This window comes from Chaetodon auriga, chromosome 3, assembly GCF_051107435.1.
Source record: "Chaetodon auriga isolate fChaAug3 chromosome 3, fChaAug3.hap1, whole genome shotgun sequence".
NCBI lineage: Eukaryota > Metazoa > Chordata > Actinopteri > Chaetodontiformes > Chaetodontidae > Chaetodon > Chaetodon auriga.
Window position 1 is genome coordinate 29,687,963 of NC_135076.1, and position 17,500 is coordinate 29,705,462.

General features: G+C 51.0%; 1 protein-coding gene across 4 annotated transcripts in view; it reads left to right on the forward strand.

Moving 5' to 3' along the window:
* Positions 1-17,500, forward strand: part of patj (PATJ crumbs cell polarity complex component) — an 88,224-nt gene that overhangs the window by 2,986 nt on the left and 67,738 nt on the right. For 3 of the 4 annotated variants that reach the window (XM_076726801.1, XM_076726804.1, XM_076726803.1), the window contains exons 1-13: positions 16-238; positions 338-516; positions 3,500-3,709; positions 4,272-4,411; positions 5,169-5,349; positions 8,756-8,884; positions 11,426-11,674; positions 11,840-11,942; positions 12,915-13,003; positions 13,129-13,258; positions 14,337-14,462; positions 17,258-17,319; positions 17,445-17,500. The exon at positions 17,445-17,500 is cut by the window's right edge and continues 1 nt beyond it. In XM_076726801.1, the coding sequence (XP_076582916.1) occupies positions 217-238; positions 338-516; positions 3,500-3,709; positions 4,272-4,411; positions 5,169-5,349; positions 8,756-8,884; positions 11,426-11,674; positions 11,840-11,942; positions 12,915-13,003; positions 13,129-13,258; positions 14,337-14,462; positions 17,258-17,319; positions 17,445-17,500 (1,676 nt within the window). In that variant the 5' untranslated portion in view covers positions 16-216. Of the gene's footprint in view, positions 1-15; positions 239-337; positions 517-3,499; positions 3,710-4,271; positions 4,412-5,168; positions 5,350-8,755; positions 8,885-11,425; positions 11,675-11,839; positions 11,943-12,914; positions 13,004-13,128; positions 13,259-14,336; positions 14,463-17,257; positions 17,320-17,444 lie in introns of those variants that run through there. The other variant, XM_076726802.1, reaches the window with a different exon arrangement.

Below are 17,500 nucleotides of genomic sequence, written 5' to 3' on the forward strand. Positions count from 1 at the left end.
TGCCTTCAGGCTTTGACTAATTCCAGTTTTTCTGCGTTTCTGCTCCTGTTTGAACCTGCAGCTGCTGTCCAGCAACACTTCCTGCAGGAGTTTCACCTTAAAAGAGGAGGACATTATACTGAATTTAACATGGGAGCCATGAAATGAATGTGAGCTAATGAATGTTCTTGGTTGTCAGATTGATCCGGAGCGACAGGCAGCGAGCGAGGGACGGCCATGTTTGAAAATGTCCCCACAGGTAAGTCCTCTCAGCTGTTCAGAAGCTCAGTGCTGCAGCTGCAGGTGTTCTCAGGTGTTCTTACTTCTGTCATGAATGTGTCCCGTGTTTTGTCCTCAGTGTCCACAGCGGAGCGCCAGCAGGTATTGGGAGCTGTGGAGCGTCTGCAGGCCAAACTGGTCCAGAGGGAGGAGTGGACCCACAGTGACCACATGGGGAACCTGAAGGAGACCCTGCAGAGTCCACTGTTCAACCACATCCTGACCCTGCAGCACTCCATCAAACAGCTCCGGAACCAGGTGAGAGGCAGCTCTGACTGAGTCTGAACGTGGTCCAGGAAGCGGCTCAGAAACCAGATCACAGGTTGAACCTGCAGCTGTCAATCAAAGCTCTCACAGCGGCTCAGAACATCTTCATGAAGAGCTCAGAGACTCATGAATGAGTAAACTTCTGGTACAATCACACAGTGCTGGAGGAAGTACTGCGTGAAAATACTCTGTTTTAAGTAAAAGTCCTGTATTCCAAACCTTAAAGTGAAAGTATTATCAGCCAAGTGCACTAAACTTCTGTGCGTTTGCTCCTGTTCTCGCTGGTGTCAGAGTGATGAAGGCGTTTCCTTCGTGCTCTCTGCAGCGTTGAACTCTCAGCAGATTTATGAGTCAGGCTCAGAGTGAAGCAGAGACACATCAAACCTTCAGAGCTCTGGGTTTGGTCTGAACGTCCTCGTTTCGTGTTCATGGTGAGCGTTTCTGTGTGTTTTACAAATCACAGTGAAAACTGACAGATGGCAGGTTTAGACGAGGTGGACAGAATATTAGGAACGTCTAGGAGCTCATGCTTCCAGCCGCCGCAGCGTCCTCAGAGATGAGGCCTGTGGTGAGCTGACGGAGCTTCTCCTCCTCTGCTCCTCCTCTGCTCCTCCTCTGCTCCTCCTGTAACGCTCGTCAGCTCTGCAGACGACTGAACGTCTCTCATCTGAACTGACATGTGTGACTCCGCCCAGGTGTCGACAGCCTATCGGGTCTCAGCACGCCGCCGCCTCCCGTCCAGCGCCGTGACCCGTCGGCGGGGCTGAGCGGGGACACTGAATCGCCTCCGCATCGCCATCTGTATTCAGCTCCAGCTCGCACTGACGTCGAGCCTTTACAATAAACAATCTGCAGGCCAAATTAAGATAATGGCAATAACTGATGCTGGGCTTCATATTCTAAGTGCTGCGAAGGTCAGAGCTGAGTCTATGAATGCGTCGGTGGAAGCCGGCGGAGGGTGTATGAAGCGGGGACTTCTCCCTCTTTCTTTATTTATTTTCCCTCCCGCCTCCCCGGCTCTCTGCGGATCTATCAAGCTTTAATATCTAGTGTCTTGGTTTGAGTAACGGCCTTGTCGAGGCGGTATTGATGAAATGGCTCGGGATCCTGCTCCGTCAGCCGGGCCTAAATAAGCCGCAGACTGATAAGTTTCCACAATGTGAGTGTAAAGGTCATTAATACATTACCTGTTCGGAGGGAGAGAGTCTGCAGAGGAATCTATTGATTTTCTCTCCCTCTCTCCTCCCCACTCACCCCGGCCTTCATTTTCATCCTCCATGTCTGTCTTTATTGTCCACAGCGTCCTTGCATTTAAGAGCGCCTGTCTGTCCCTCCGTCCGTCTGTCCCCCTGTCCCCCTGTGTCCCCCGTCCCTCTGTTCCTCTGTCCCTCTGTGTCCTTCTGTCCCTCTTTCCCTCAGTCCCTCTGTCCCCCTCCGTCCCTCTTTCCCTCTGTTCCCCTGTCCCTCTGTCCCTCTGTCCCTCTGTGTCCCTCTGTGTCCCTCTGTTCCTCTGTCCCTTGGTGTCCCTCTGTGTCCCTCGTTCCCTCTGTTCCTCTGTCCCTTGGTGTCCCTCTGTGTCCCTCGTTCCCTCTGTCCCCCGTGTCCCCCGTGTCCCCCTGTCCCTCTGTCCCCCGTGTCCCTCCATCCCTCTGTCCCTCTTTTCCTCCATCCCTCTTTCCCTCTGTTCCCCTGTCCCTCCGTCCCTGTGTCCCTCTGTGTCCCTCTGTTCCTCTGTCCCTTGGTGTCCCTCTGTGTCCCTCATTCCCTCTGTCCCCCTGTGCCCCCCTGTCCCTCTGTCCCCCGTTTCCCCTCCATCCCTCTGTCCCTCTTTCCCTCTGTTCCTCTGTCCCTCCATCCCTCTGTCCCCCTTTGTCCCCGTGTCCCTCCGTCCCTCTTTCCCTCTGTTCCTCTGTCCCTCTGTCCCCCTGTGTCCCCGTGTCCCTCTGTCCCTCTTTCCCTCTGTCCCCCTGTGTCCCTCCGTCCCTCCATCCCTCTGTCCCTCCATCCCTTCGTCCCTCTGTGTCCCTCTGTGTCCCTCTTTCCCTCTGTCCCCCTGTCCCTCTTTCCCTCCGTCCCCCTGTGTCCCTCCGTCCCTCTGTCCCTCTGTCCTCCTGTGTCCCTCCATCCCTCCATCGCTCTGTCCCTCCTTCCCTTTGTCCCTCTGTGTCCCTCTGTCCCTCCATCCCTTTGTCCCTCTTTGTCCCTCTGTGTCCCTCTTTCCCTCTGTCCCCCTGTCCCTCCATCCCTCTTTCCCTCTGTTCCTGTGTCCCTCTGTCCCCCTGTGTCCCCATGTCCCTCTGTCCCCCTGTGTCCCTCCGTCCCTCCATCCCTCTGTCCCTCCATCCCTTCGTTCCTCTGTGTCCCTCTGTGTCCCTCTTTCCCTCTGTCCCTCCGTCCCCCTGTGTCCCTCCGTCCCTCTGTCCCTCTGTCCTCCTGTGTCCCTCCATCCCTCCATCCCTTTGTCCCTCTTTGTCCCTCTGTGTCCCTCTGTCCCCCTGTCCCTCTTTCTCTCTGTCCCTCCGTCCCCCTGTGTCCCCATGTCCCTGTGTCCCTCCGTCCCTCCGTCCCTCGCTCTTGGATTTCTCTCTCGTCTCGTCTCACGTCGGATGCTGATATCAGTTTGTGTCAGGCGTGTCAGTGTTGATGTGATCAGCTGATCAGTCAGACAGAGAGGTCGAACCAGGACTTCCTGAGGCTTCCAGCAGCCAATCAGAGCTGAGGGAGGTTTTCAGGTCCGGCCGCCCTCATTTCAACCCTGGATGTGTCAGAGGCTTGTTTGCGTGTGTTTATGTTGGTACAGTTAATAAAGTGTTTAGACTCCAGATGTTGACGTCTGTGTTTAATGGGCTCATTTCTACTTTTATGGAAGATTCTGGAGTTTAATAACTCTCAGCTCCAAACCACGTCTACAAAACATGCTCCTGTGTGACCAGCCTCTCCTCCTGCTCCTCCTGCTCCTCCTGCTCCTCTGTAGCTCAGCAGTATGCCTCCTGACGCCTGCAGCGAGTTCAGTTTCTCCAGAAAGGGTCAGCTGATCATGAGCGCCGCGAATCCAGCCAGCAGCTCAGCCCCGCCCACCCTGTCCGCCTCCTCCTCCATGCTGACCAATGGCTCGACTCCGTCCACCCTTCAGACTCCACCCTCACCTGACCTCCTTCAGAAATGGATCCTCGCCACCGCCAAGGTGGGCGGAGCCAACACGAACACACAAACCACCTGCAGACGCACAGCATGAATAGAAACACGTGAATAAACACCTAAACTGTGTGTGTGTGTGTGTGTGTGTACATACGTACGTACGTTTGTTTGTCTGTCTGCATCCGTGTCTCTGTCTCTCTGTCTCTGTCTGTCTGTCTGTGTCTCCGTCTGTCTCTGTGTCCCTCTGTCTCTGTGTCTCTCTGTCTCTGTCTGTCTCTGTCTCTGTCTGTCTGTCTGTGTCTCTGTCTGTCTCTGTGTCTCTCTGTCTCTGTCTGTCTCTGTCTCCGTCTGTCTCTGTCTGTCTCTCTGTGTCTCCGTCTGTCTCTGTGTCTCTCTGTCTCTGTCTGTCTCTCTGTGTCTCTCTGTCTCTGTGTCTCTCTGTCTCTGTCTGTCTCTCTGTGTCTCTCTGTCTCTGTGTCTCTCTGTCTCTGTCTGTCTCTCTGTGTCTCTCTGTCTCTGTGTCTCTCTGTCTCTGTCTGTCTCTCTCTCTGTGTCTCCGTCTGTCTCCGTCTGTCTCTCTCCGTCTCTGTCTCTGTCTGTCCCTGCAGGGCCGTCACACAGAGCTGCTCAGCCTGACTCGTCCTCTGTCCGGAGGTCTTGGCTTCAGCGTCGTCGGTCTGAATCCAGCAGGAAGCAGCAGTCAGGGCGTCTTCGTCAAACACGTCCAGCCTGGAGGCATCGCTCACAGGTTCGCTGTCACAGCTTTGTGTCCTCAGTCAGAGACAGACGCAGCTCCTGTCACTGCGACATCAGTCAAAGTCAGCGTCTGTCCAGAAGTCCTATGGACTCAAGGTCTCTGTCCACAGCTTCCATCCAGGCCGTCGTGAGACACAAATCGTTAGCTTGAGTGAACACACACGACCAACAACAGCACAGACTTAGTGCTGCCTCTGTCGGGTCTGTGGAATTGTGGGTAATGAAGTCTTTCATACCACACGTTGCATTCAGACTTCTGACGCCTGAAGCCTGATAAATGGAGCTGAAATGCAGTTTGACATGAATCACAGTAACACACTGGAAGTCGCGTCTGCTCTAATTTCTGCCAAAGTTTCCGTGTTTGAGCTCTTTTCTGCTCGACAGAAGGAAGCAGCTCAGGGCCAGAATTAAAGCTGCAACCAGCAACGAATCGCTTTTGATATGAAAGTAATTAATCGTTCAGGCTGAGTCTGCTGTAACATAACATACATGTGATTCATCATTTGAATGCAAAAACATGCAGAAACTCTGGATCAAGCCTTTAATCAATACTCGAGTAAAAGAAGAAACCTGATAATCAGCAAAACTGGACACAGTGTTCATTTTCTGCTATTAGCATTCAGCAGCTGCTGTGTGGAGCTAGCTGATGGGTTTGCAGCTCCAACGTGGAGACGGTCAGTGGATTCTGCAGAAGACTTCGGTCTGCGCCATGTTCTTGAGTCCTGACTGATGTTGTGTCGCGGCTGCAGGGATGGGCGTCTCCAGGAGAGAGACCAGATCCTGGTGATAAACGGCAGCCCTCTGGAGCCGGGCATCAGCCAGCAGCAGGCCCTGACCCTCCTGCAGCAGCCCGGAGAGACCGTGGAGCTGGTGGTGGCCAGGGACCGCCCACTCAACGCATCACCCCGACCTGCCGCCGCCATCAACACGGTAAGAACGCTCTGGAACCAACTCTGTCTGTGATTGGATGAGACTAAAACACATTGTGCCCATCAGTGAGCTTTAAAGGTTGTTTGCTGATGAACCGGGCTAGCTGTTTCCCCCTGCTTCTAGTCTTTATGCTAAGCTAGGCTAACTATGTCTTCACCCCAACAACATGCACATTTCTCAAAACACTGAACTGTTCCTTTCATTTGAAAGTCAGTATAAATCAATCCGAAGGTTTCGAGGACCTGGTGGTCGTATCGAGTGAGACACTCAGAGAAGTGATTTTTACTTTGGACTCAGATTTGACTTGTTTGTGGGATCCTGAGCCGTTTCTGCTAGACTTCCTCTCTGATCAGTGCTGCTGCTGCTGCAGAGGCCGTCGGCTTACTCAGCTGAGTTCGCAGCGGATCCTTAAAGCTGGAATAAAAGCGTGCAGTATAACTCCAGATGGGTCTTTCTGTCTGACACTAAAGTTTTATTGTCCGTTGTTTGAGAGAAACAGGAAAACAAGCTTAGATCATGAAATGAGGTCGTTTCCAAATCTTTAGCATCCATTTCAGGGTAAAAAAATCAATCTGAAGTATTTAATGTATTTCAAATTATATTGTCCAGATTGTTAAAGTGTCCGTGTTCACAAACTCCCTGATCCCCGCGGGACGCTCAGGACGAGCGTCACCTGGTGCACGCTGAGCTGCAGGTGTCCGGTCCTCTCATCCTGGACCAGCAGGACTGTAGAGACCTGATCATCAGTGAAATCAGCCTCATGCTGTACTGTGTGTTCAGCCACACACACACACACACACACACACACACACACACACACAGCAGCTTGGCTGTCACTCAAAACCAGAGGACGTCAATCATGAGTGGAGGTCACTTTGAGGCCACGCCTCTGGATCAGAGTGAGACCTCCTGTTTATGGGGAGCTGTGAGTCTGCTGACATTGACTGGGCTCGTTTTTATGACCTTAAAGCCGACAGGAAATCACGTTAGTGCTCCACTTGCAGCTTCGCTCCTGACAATATGTATTTAAGTCTGTGCAGGCGCGATCAATGAATGTCGACATGACGGGCGAGTCAAAGACTGGCAGCGAGGCGGGAGAGAGGGAGGACGGACAGACGTGGGGAGACGGACAGAAACAGGACATGATGGAATTATGAAGCTCAGATGTGAGCTGAGATGGAGGGTCAAAGGTCAGATAACTTTACCTGAGGCCAGGTGAATCTCGTGCTCTCTTTAATTGCCTTGAATTAAAGCGGAGTCTCCTCGGCCGAGCTCTGCGGAGCTCAGAGGAGTGCAGCTCGGACCAGAAGCTGCTGACAGCCACCTCTGTTCTCACGCCGAGCATTGTGGGTGTTGGAGTCTTTGTGACTGCTCCTCTTCCCTCATCTCTGCCTCTCTTTCATGACTTGGACTTCTTGTCTGTAAATGCTGATATTTGTCGGCGAAAGAAAAGGAGAAGAAGGAGAAAGAAAACGAACATTTGACCCTTTGAGGAGAAATAAGGAGCAACAGAAAGATCAATTTCCTGCACAGATGTCTTATGAACAGAGCCGAAGAATCCCAAATTACAGAAGATGTTAATGTGAGCCTGAGTTATTGGACTGAATACATGAGAGGACGTGAAAATGTTTGAGAACTTTGACATCTGGAGTAGCCGGAGGAAAGCTTTGGGTCAGGAGGACGCTGCGCTGACGGCGTGGACAGCTCTGGACTGTTAATGTGAGCGAGGATCACAGGTTCGTCTCCCCGTAATCACTCTGCTCTGCTCTATCGTCGGGTCATTATCACACAGAATTACACCGTCCCTCTTGTTTGTTACCCTCCTCCTCCTCCTCCTCCTCCTCCTCCTCCTCCTCCTCCTCCCGGCTCATTGGATCCGGGCCATGTCCTGCATACCAGGCCTCCGCGATCCTCCTGCTTTTGTTTTATTCATGCCCCGTTTCTATCGAGGTCATGTTTAATGGAGCCGCGGGCTTGAAAAGCACAACTCTGCTGGGTTTCATTGCTGTTGGCCTGGCTAACTGTCCTGTCTGCTGAAGACTCCTCTGTTGGCGCCATTCAGCCGTCTCTGACCACCACGCCGCTGACGCTCCGTCCAGCTCCTCCTCCTCCTCCTGCTGGACCGTCGCTGTAACGTCGCTCATAAAGACAGATGTAAATCAACGGGTCCGATATGATGACGTGTCAGCGAACGCGTTCTGGAGTTTAGAGTTAATTTACGACGCTCTTAAAAATGACGGAAAGCAGAAAGAACAGAGATAAAAACGAACAGATTGTGTGATTAAAGAAACCTGAAGGGGCTTTTAAAACCGCCTCAACGAACAGGAGATGAACTGAAGAACAACTGCGTGAAACTCCTCTGTGAACTCCTCTCAGTCATCCAGGTCACATGGCCAGCCTCAGCAGTTCCCCACTTCCTGCTCAGGCCTTTTCTCCCAGCATGCATCTCTGCTTCTCACTCGTCCCTTAGTTTTCTCCTTTCGGCCAAAAACAAAACCGGAGCAAAACTTAGTCTCAATGAAACTCTGGGGCTCTCTGATCAAAGGTGAAACCAGGACGATCGTGAATGGATGGTGAGTTTTCAGAGTGTGGCAGTTTGTGATCTTCTGTGACACGTTTCAGGTATTCAGCACCACATGTTGGTGACGTCGCCTTCATGCTTCTATGACTCATTACTATTATTTTTGGCATTTTGCTGTTAACAGAGAGGAGCTGCAGACAGGAAATGGAAAGGAAAGTCTCCTCTGTGTGTGCATGTGTGTGCGTGCGTGTGTGTGCGCGTGCGTGTGTGCGCGTGAGTGTGCAGCAGCCTCTCATTGGTCAGCAGCTGGTGTCAGAGGAGGAAACGCTCTCAGCTTAATTACCTGTTGAGCTCCAGTTTGACGACCTTTCACCTCAGGACAGACGACCTGTCAAACATGTTTGTGTGCAGCAGCTCTGACTGCTGCACACAAACATGTTTGACTTCATTCATCCATGAATCCGGTTTGATCTGCTGAAGAAATAACTGGATCACTTTGATCTGTAACAGAAATTAGCTTTGAATCAAGTGAATTTTGTTTCCTGAAATGAATTTAATGAAGGTTGATGGATGAATGTGAAACGTGTCGATTGTTAGAAACTGTTATCAGTTGATGCACCAAAGGCAGAAAAATCGAGCCGAGAGGTTTTACCTGTACTCTGACCCCGAAGACCAAAACTTGAGTTCTTTAAAAAGCAGAAGATGAGTGACACAAAAAACAGATGAATGTGAATACTGAAGAAATGATGATAAAAAAACAGGAAAACAAGTGAAAGAAAAATATAAAACTAACTGCTGGACAGACATCAGTCACACCTGTCACACCTGTCACACCTCTTGATTCACCTGTTCGCTCATGTCTGCATCCTCCGTCCTGTGCCGAAGGATCAGTGGGGCCACGTGGAGGAAATCGAGCTGGTGAACGATGGATCTGGTTTGGGCTTCGGCATCGTGGGAGGGAAGACGACCGGGGTGGTGGTCAGGACGATCGTCCCGAGCAGCGTGGCGGACAAGGTAAGCCGGTCAGCTGATGAGCCTCATGTCCTAGTGTTAGTGATTGAGAAGCAGGACGTTAGCTTAGCTTGACAAACGGCGTGGCGTCTGATCTGGACTGCAGCGCGTCGCCTGTACACTGATGACTCCTGATGGTTAGTTTGCAAGTTTATCTCAAGTTGACAGAAAGTCTCAAAAGAAAATGCTGCTGAATCTGTGTTTCCACCCACTGTTATGATCCAAATCTGAGAAGCTAAGCACCCGAGATAGACGGCAGCTGGAGCTAATTCTCCGGTCGGTGCCAGTAAACCACCACAGAAGAAGAGACGCAACGAGGTGGCGTCATTCAAAGAGCAAACGATGGAAAGCATGAAAGCAGACATGCTCGTCAGGAGCATGTTCACTCATCTGGTTTTTCACCTGTCAGAGAGCGAACGAGCTAACTGAGCTGCTAACTGGACATTAGCTTCACTGTTTATTTAAAAGAAGTGTTTAACCGTCGCCTCTGGTTTCCTCTCGTCCGCAGACAGATTTCTCTTCAGGTCAGCTCGACAGTTTCAGCAGTGGCCGTTTTGTTTCTGTTGAAATGGATTAATGTGTGAAACTTTGCTGAAACAGTGACGTATAGTTAGAACTGAAACTGTCACGTTCAGGTTGAGGGATTATTCCACATATGCAGCAAGTTTCAGAGACCAGCGGCTTCCTGGAAGGAAAGAAATCCGTCTGAAGCTGATGGACGGTGTGGAGGAGGACGAGCAGGCCTCTCCACCCGTCCGTTCTTTGCTTTGTAGTGATCCCCATCTGCACCGTCATCCGTCTGTCCAGGCAGATGTGTGGAAACATTAATGCGTCCTTCCTTTCCCTCCACTCCTGCTAGCAGAGAGCCCTTGAGCAAGGCACTGAAGCCCGGCTGCCTCAGTGGATCAGCTGAGCCTGTAGAAAGCTGCGCTGTCAGAGCAGAAATTAAAGCTCAGCGGACATTTTCTGCATAAATGCGAGTTAATAAAGCGCGAGCGGAGCAACAGAACAGACAGCCAGCAGCAGCAGGGCTGGAGGAGGAATTATCGCCTTGTAAGTGGATTAATTAGATCAATTAGATTAATTGGACAAGATTAATTTCTCTGCAGAGAAGAGGAAAAAGCTTCGACACGGTGACGTTTTTAACCACCCAGACGAGCCTGCGCAGCACTCACCTGCTGACACCTCGCAGCTGAAATCACAGTTTAATCAGCTGTGACAAGTGAGGACAGAAAACTGCAGAAGCATCTCTGGCTGAATGGAATGACTGTAAGTTCTCAGTGATGCAGGTAAATGCAGGTATTCAGGTGTTTGTTCAGCTCAGCCTGATTAAAGCTGGACCAACACGAGCTGCAGGGACTGAATGACTGGAGACGCTTTGATGTCTCACATGTTGAATGTCCACAGAACAGCAGAGGTGTTCATTCACTCATTCATTCACTCACTCATTCATTCATTCTCTCACTCACTCACTCACTCACTCACTCACTCACTCACTCACTCACTCATTCATACTCACTCACTCACTCACTCACTCACTCACCCCTCATTCACTCACTCATTCATTCACTCACCCCCTCACTCACTCACTCACTCACTCACCCCCTCACTCACTCACTCACTCACTCACTCACTCACCCCCTCACTCACTCACTCACTCACTCACCCACCCCCTCACTCACTCACTCACTCACCCACCCCCTCACTCACCCCCTCACTCACTCACTCACTCACTCACTCACCCACCCCCTCACTCACTCACTCACCCCCTCACTCACTCACTCACTCACTCACTCACTCACTCACCCCCTCACTCACTCACTCACCCCCTCACTCACTCACTCCCTCACTCACTCACTCACTCACCCACCCACCCCCTCCCTCACTCACTCACTCACCCCCTCACTCACTCACTCACTCACCCACCCCCTCACTCACTCACTCACCCCCTCACTCACTCACTCACTCACTCACCCCCTCACTCACTCACTGCCGGCCTGAACCAGAGCGCTGCAAACAAACCAGCTGAACTCTTCAGAGCGTCATTACAACAACATTCACACAAACGCTGCGTTTGTGTAACATTAGTTCATCACAACCGAGCAGTTCTGGAAAGCTCAGAATGAAGACTGAGGTCAGCGTCCGTCTGTGGCGTCTGTGCTGAACACACACCCCAGACCAAGGCTGGGGGGGTACGTGGGTGTGTGTGGGGTCAGGTGGTGCTCCCATTGCACCATCCACCCTTTTAAATATGAACAAATCACCACCTGGATGCATCTGTTGAGATATTATAGATGAAGCCAGCGCAGAGGCCTGAACACTGGAGTGATGATGTGACCTGAAGGGTGAGGCGGCAGTGAGGCTTTTATTCTGAAAAATCAGTGCAGGAAGTGTTGCTTTTCGCTGACAGTGGATATTAGATGTAAGGACCTTCGGTGTTAAAGGCCTGCTTCTCTCTGCAGCTGAGCTAAATAGAGACCTGGGTCACTGTTTGAGAATATTTCCACTGATTGGCTCTCATGCACCCCCCCCTCTCCCACTCAGGACGGGCGTCTCCGCACAGGTGACCACATCCTTTGCATCGGGACGACGCCCACCAGCGGCCTAACCAGCGACCAAGTTGTCAAGGTGCTTCAGGGGTGTGGGAGTCATGTGACCATGCTGATCGCCAGGGATCTCCAGGGTCAGAGGTCAACAGCGCCACCTCCCCCACCACCTCCAGACTCCGCCCCCGTCTCCTCCCTACCCCCCCGACCCCCGGCCGTGCCCCTGCAGCGCCGGATCAGCAAGACGGTGAGTCATTAGACATAAATGATGTCTGAGCTCAGAGATGGACGCCTGTTGAACAGACCTGTGAACTCGTTTGTTTCCTCTTTGTGCTTCATGTGCTGCTGCCGGTGGACCTGCACAGTCGCAGCCTGAATGTATGAACTCGTGTGTGTGCTTGTTTGGTTTCAGCCCAACCTGGAGGGATATGAGATCCACGAGGTTCCTCTAACCAAGAAGGACGGCCAGAGCCTCGGCATCTCCATCATCGGCTACAACCCTCTGACCAGCCAAGGTAGGCCAGGAAAGAGCAGCTCAAACACCACAGAATGCAGCGAAATACACGGCAAACACCGCGAGCAGCACAAAATCACCTCTCCTGTTTCTGCCAAGTCCCACATTGAACTTTTCTGGAGCAGTAAGTCACCGACACTGAGCATTTCATTCCAGCTCAGAGATGTTCCTGGTGTACCTGCACCTTCACAATAAAAGCTTTACAGTGCCTGGAGTCAAGAGGGGGGTTGCTACCGGACCAGACACAACTGTAGGGCTTTTATTTTGAAGCAGCTGTAGGGCTTTTATTTTGAAGCAGCTGTAGGGCTTTATTTTGAAGCAGCTGTAGGGCTTTTATTTTGAAGCAGCTGTAGGGCTTTATTTTGAAACAGCTGTAGGGCTTTTACTGTGAAGGTCTTTTGTGTTTTTCAGTGCTTGTTAGAATCAGAACAGGATGTTAAGAAATGTCTGTGGAACATTTATTCATCACTGTTTTTGATAAACAATCAGATGTTTTTCAGGGCCTTTACTTTCTGTCTCTGTCTCTGTCTCTGTGTCTCTGTGTCTCTGTCTCTGTGTCTCTGTCTCTCTGTCTATGTGTCTCTGTGTCTCTGTGTCTCTGTCTCTGTCTCTCTGTGTCTCTGTCTCTCTGTCTATGTGTCTCTCTGTCTCTGTCTCTCTGTGTCTCTGTGTCTCTGTCTCTGTCTCTCTGTGTCTCTGTCTCTCTGTCTATGTGTCTCTGTGTCTCTGTGTCTCTGTCTCTGTGTCTCTGTGTCTCTGTCTCTCTGTCTATGTGTCTCTCTGTCTCTGTCTCTCTGTGTCTCTGTCTCTGTGTCTCTGTGTCTCTGTGTCTCTGTCTCTCTGTGTCTCTGTGTCTCTGTGTCTCTGTCTCTCTGTGTCTCTGTCTCTGTGTCTCTGTCTCTCTGTCTATGTGTCTCTGTGTCTCTGTCTCTGTTTCTGTCTCTCTGTGTCTCCGTGTCTCCGTCCTGTTCAGATGCAGTCGGTGTGTTTGTGAAACACGTGGTTCCAGGCAGCGCAGCAGATCAGAGCGGAAACATCCGAATCCACGACCGACTGATTGCTGTAAGAGCTGTGTGTGTGTGTGTGTGTGTGTGTGTGTGTGTGTGTGTTCTTTTCATACCTAATCAGCTGTTCACTGTCTCCTTGTCTCTGCCTGTCTTTCTCTGTCCTCCTGTCTGTCTCAACAGTTGGACGGTGTCAGTGTCCACGGTCTGACCAATCAGGAGGTTCTGGAGGTGATGAAGAGGACGGGTCAGACCGTCGTTCTCTCTGTGGTCAGGAAGAAGCCCAGAGCTCTGGAGAGATCCTTGGATAAAGGTAGACAGACAGCGGGACAGATGCGTGTAGACAGACATACAGACCTTTGGACAGCGCTAACGACTTGACGTGAACAGGTGTGCAGGCGCTGATGGACACTGCTGTCCTCCGCTGCAGCACGCAGCAAAGAGCCACTCAGACCTGGAAGGAGTTCATCTTTATTATCGCAGAAAAAGGCGATTCAAAGCTCCGAGCGTGAAGACGAGAAATCAAAAACAACAGAGCTGTAAGACAGACGATGTCCTTTAATATGACAGTCAGCATTAACGGTCCTCTTTTTTAGGCCCTTTGCACTCGACCCTTCAGTCTCATGCAGATGTTCCCGTTTTCGGCCCAAACGCTGTGAAGTGGCTTTCTGTGGCTTCGTATTGTATAGAAACAGTAATCTGCTGCTGAGAGAGGAGTTAACTTATCAGAGCTTTGCTTCCTATTTCCTGTCTGAGGCCTCTCTGCCTCTGTCCTCTCACCCAGATTAAGATGACAAATTTGTTTACAACTCGGTGTAATTTTCCCAAACTCTGCACAGAAAGCCTCGATCCCTCCTCCGCCGGCGTCCGCGGAGATTAATTCTCTCGGTTCAGGGTCATTTTTTTGTCTCGCGATCGGCCGGCGGCCTGCACCGGTCAGCCTCCAGGCCAGAGAGAAACAAGTGATTTTTAAAGAAGAAGAGGAGCGCGGGGCTCTTATCTCCTCCAGACGTCTTTTATTTCATTACCGAGAAAACACAGAGAACTGGAAACCAGCTGAGTTCAGCCTGCAGCCTCAACTTTCCAGCCTCTTACATTCTGCTCGTTTCTGTGGCTCCCTTATCTCCAGAGACTTATGATGAGTTATGATGAGCCTGACAGGAAAATAAACTTCAGTTTTATAGATCGCCAGGAGGTCAAAGGTCAGAGCACCGCGTACCCAGAACGTGGGCCACCGCCGGGATTTAAAGTTCAAAAGACGAGCAAACTTTCAGACGGACTGTAAGACGTCCACACGAGAGAGACATGAACGTCCTGACGTCTTCTCTTTGTGTGTGTGTGTGTGTGTGTGTGTGTGTGTGTGTGTGTGTGTGTGTGTGTGTGTGTCTCAGTGGAGAGGGAGTCGTCTCGTGTGTCATTGAGGAGATCGTTGGAGGTCAAGACTCGCTCGTCTGGGTTTGGTTTTATGACACCAAAACTCGAAACTACATACTCCAACACAGCACAGCAAACAAGAGGTGAGCGCGCACACACGCGCACACACGCGCACACACATGCACACACACACACGTGCACACACACGTACGCACACACACACACACACACACACACACACACGTACACACGCACACACACACTCAGAGTATGAGCTGGTCATATTTTCTCCAGGACATGAAAGGACACACTGCTGATTCATGTCTTGGTGGAGTGAAGCCTGCACAGTTTGTCCTGAGGGTGGCGCTAGAGGAAGGCTCAGGGGTTCACTGGACATTTACAGGGTTTAACCTCTGAGGAGGAGGACAATCCACAGCAGGGTGATGATGAAGGAAGTGATTGATTCAGACTTGGACTGAACTGTCCCTGTGGACAAATCTCACTGCTGTGTTCATGTGTTCATCAGGAAAGCGCGACACAGATGAACACATAAGAGTACGACCCCACATGTCACGGCACAGCTGCTACATGCTGCGTCTGGTGTGAAGCAGATTCACTGCCACACGCAGTTACAGCTCTACACAGTGTTTCTCATTTTTACAGGCTTATTTACATTATTTACTAGAAAAAACAGAAACAAATCAGCAGTTTCCTGGAAAGACTGACCGATAGATGCATGTAGAGTCATGTGAAACAGGCTGTGTGAGCTCGAACTCTGAGCATGTGAATGTAGAAAGCAGAGAGTGAAACGCCTTCACGGAGAGCTCCTGCAGACGTGTCAGCGCAGGCTTCTAACAGCACTCTTCTCTGAATTATTTCCTCTCTTTTTATTCCTCATTAGCTTTGCTAAGTGGCCAAAACGCCACGCTAACACTTAGCACGCCGCCTGCCTGCTCCCAGCCAACAGATGTAAAGTGTCCGCGCTGTCTGACAGCCTCGCAGCGATGTATTACCCTGTTTATTCAGCCAAACGCTGCAGATTAATTGCTCTGTGAAGGCCGAGGTTAGCAATGCTAATTTAATCAGAGGCTGCTGTTGTAACACCGCCAGACCTGCTGCACAACACCTCAACATGTGAGGAGATTTGTGAGAATTTGGTGGTGTTTTTCTTGAGCTCAGCAGTGAAGGTTTCCTCCCTGGAAGCAGCCTGAGGGGTCAGAGAGCAGCCTGGAGACGTCCAGCAGGCCGCTCTCACAGAGTCGCTGCGGAATCTGCTGCGAGCGTCCAGGCTTCATGCTCGAGCTGCTGCAGTCGCTCCGCTGTGGAAAAGCCATTTATCCTCCTGTGATTTAGGAGCGTCTTGTAGCTCAGACGTTTCTGTGTGTGCAAATGCATTAAACACAGACGCAGCTTCACCTTCTCCACAGCTGAAGCGGCCTACTGCACGTTTACATCACACTCATTTAGCTGTTTGCTCCTAACCGCTGAGCTCCAGCGAGGTGAGCGTTAGTCTGAACTACAACACAGGTTCTCTTCTCACGCTGCTGCAGCACCACCAGCTGTGTGACACACTGAACACATGGCTGCCAGTACGAGCGCTCCTGTTTAACCCGGCTGCAGCACAGGTGCACCACAGTAAACACAGCAGGAAAACCTGCTTACCTTGTTGGTGTAAATAAACAACGCATCACTTTGTCCCACAGGTCATGTGACTTTGTGCCAAAGAGCGCTGTGTCGTGCTTGCTGTAATCTTGGAGGCAGCAGACCAACAGGACGAAGTTCCAGGCCGTGCTCGTCCCGCTCGGCCCGTAGACTTTCCACTGTTCCGCTCAAAGTTTTACGAATCCAAAAACAGAGTAAAAACTGACCACGTTTGCTGTGTCCAGCCTGCAGTTACACAGACGGCTCTTTTAGAATGGAGGTCTATGGGGAAAGTGATTTTGGGGCTGCAGGGGAGTTTTCAGTTGCAGTGCTGCGAGCGAGCACTTGGTCAGCTTTCAGTGTTGGTGTCATCGGCTCTCAAAGCGTCCTGCTCCCCCTCTGTGTCATGTTTTGGTCTTCTCAGTTCGCCTTGTTGTTTGTTGGTTTGTGACAGAGCAGTCGGCCGAGCCGCTCAGACTTCATCCAGACAGCAGTCGTCGGGAGGCGCTCCGTGGTTTCGTGGCTCGGCTCTTTTCTCAAGCGGAGGTTTGACGATGGAAACGTGAAAACACACATTTCATGCAGCTATTTCTGCTCTGCCTCACGTCCGAATATGAATCTCTGATAGTTTGGAAAGACATCCAGACGCGTCTGTGGCGGCTGTGCTTCAGATTTGCATATGACAGAGCAGTGGACTGCTGGCCTGCTGGCCCGAGGTCCCACTTCATTTACAGTCTGTGTGTTTTTCACAGCCCGCGGTTTTAGTTTGCACCAATTTGCATAAAGTTAAATTTTTTCAACTTGGACCTCCATTTTCTCGACTTCTCTGCTCCGTCAGTTGACCGCTCCTCCACAACGTCTCGTGTGTGAGAGTCTTTGTGTCTGAAATGATGACGGGAGATCACATTTCTGCAGTTCTTCTTTCAGGTAACGACGTTTAAATATAACCTTCTCCTGAAAACTGAACATCAGCGAGAGGAAAGAGGAACAATGAAGCCATCACCTGTCAGCACCGTAACATATGATGTCGTCTGACAAAGACGAGACGTCCCATCAGACTTTGCTGCAGGACGACTTGTTCATCTGCATCATTAACAGTGATGTTACAGGACTGCAGGAGGCTGCTGTGGTTTGATGGCCCGACTGTAATTTTACATCTGTTCCACTGCTCACACAGACTGATCTGTGTGTGTGTGTGTGTGTGTGTGTGTGTGTGTGTGTGTGTGTGTGTGTGTGTGTGTGTGTGTGTGTGTGTGTGCGTGTGCATGCATGCATGTGTGTGTGCGTGTGCGCACAGCTACAGATGCAGAGCTGAGGGCTAAATGGGAGGCGGCTCTGGGACCACAGTACCAAGTTCTGGTGAGACCACACAGTTTAACACATTTCACTGATGCTGTCCATATCAGATGCTCAATACTGATGATCTGTGTGTGTGTGTGTGTGTGTGTGTGTGTGTGTGTGTGTGTGTGTGTGTGTGTTGGCAGGTGGTGAAGTTGGATCCTGTCATTGAAGATGATGCAGAGTTGCAGAAATCCTCCAA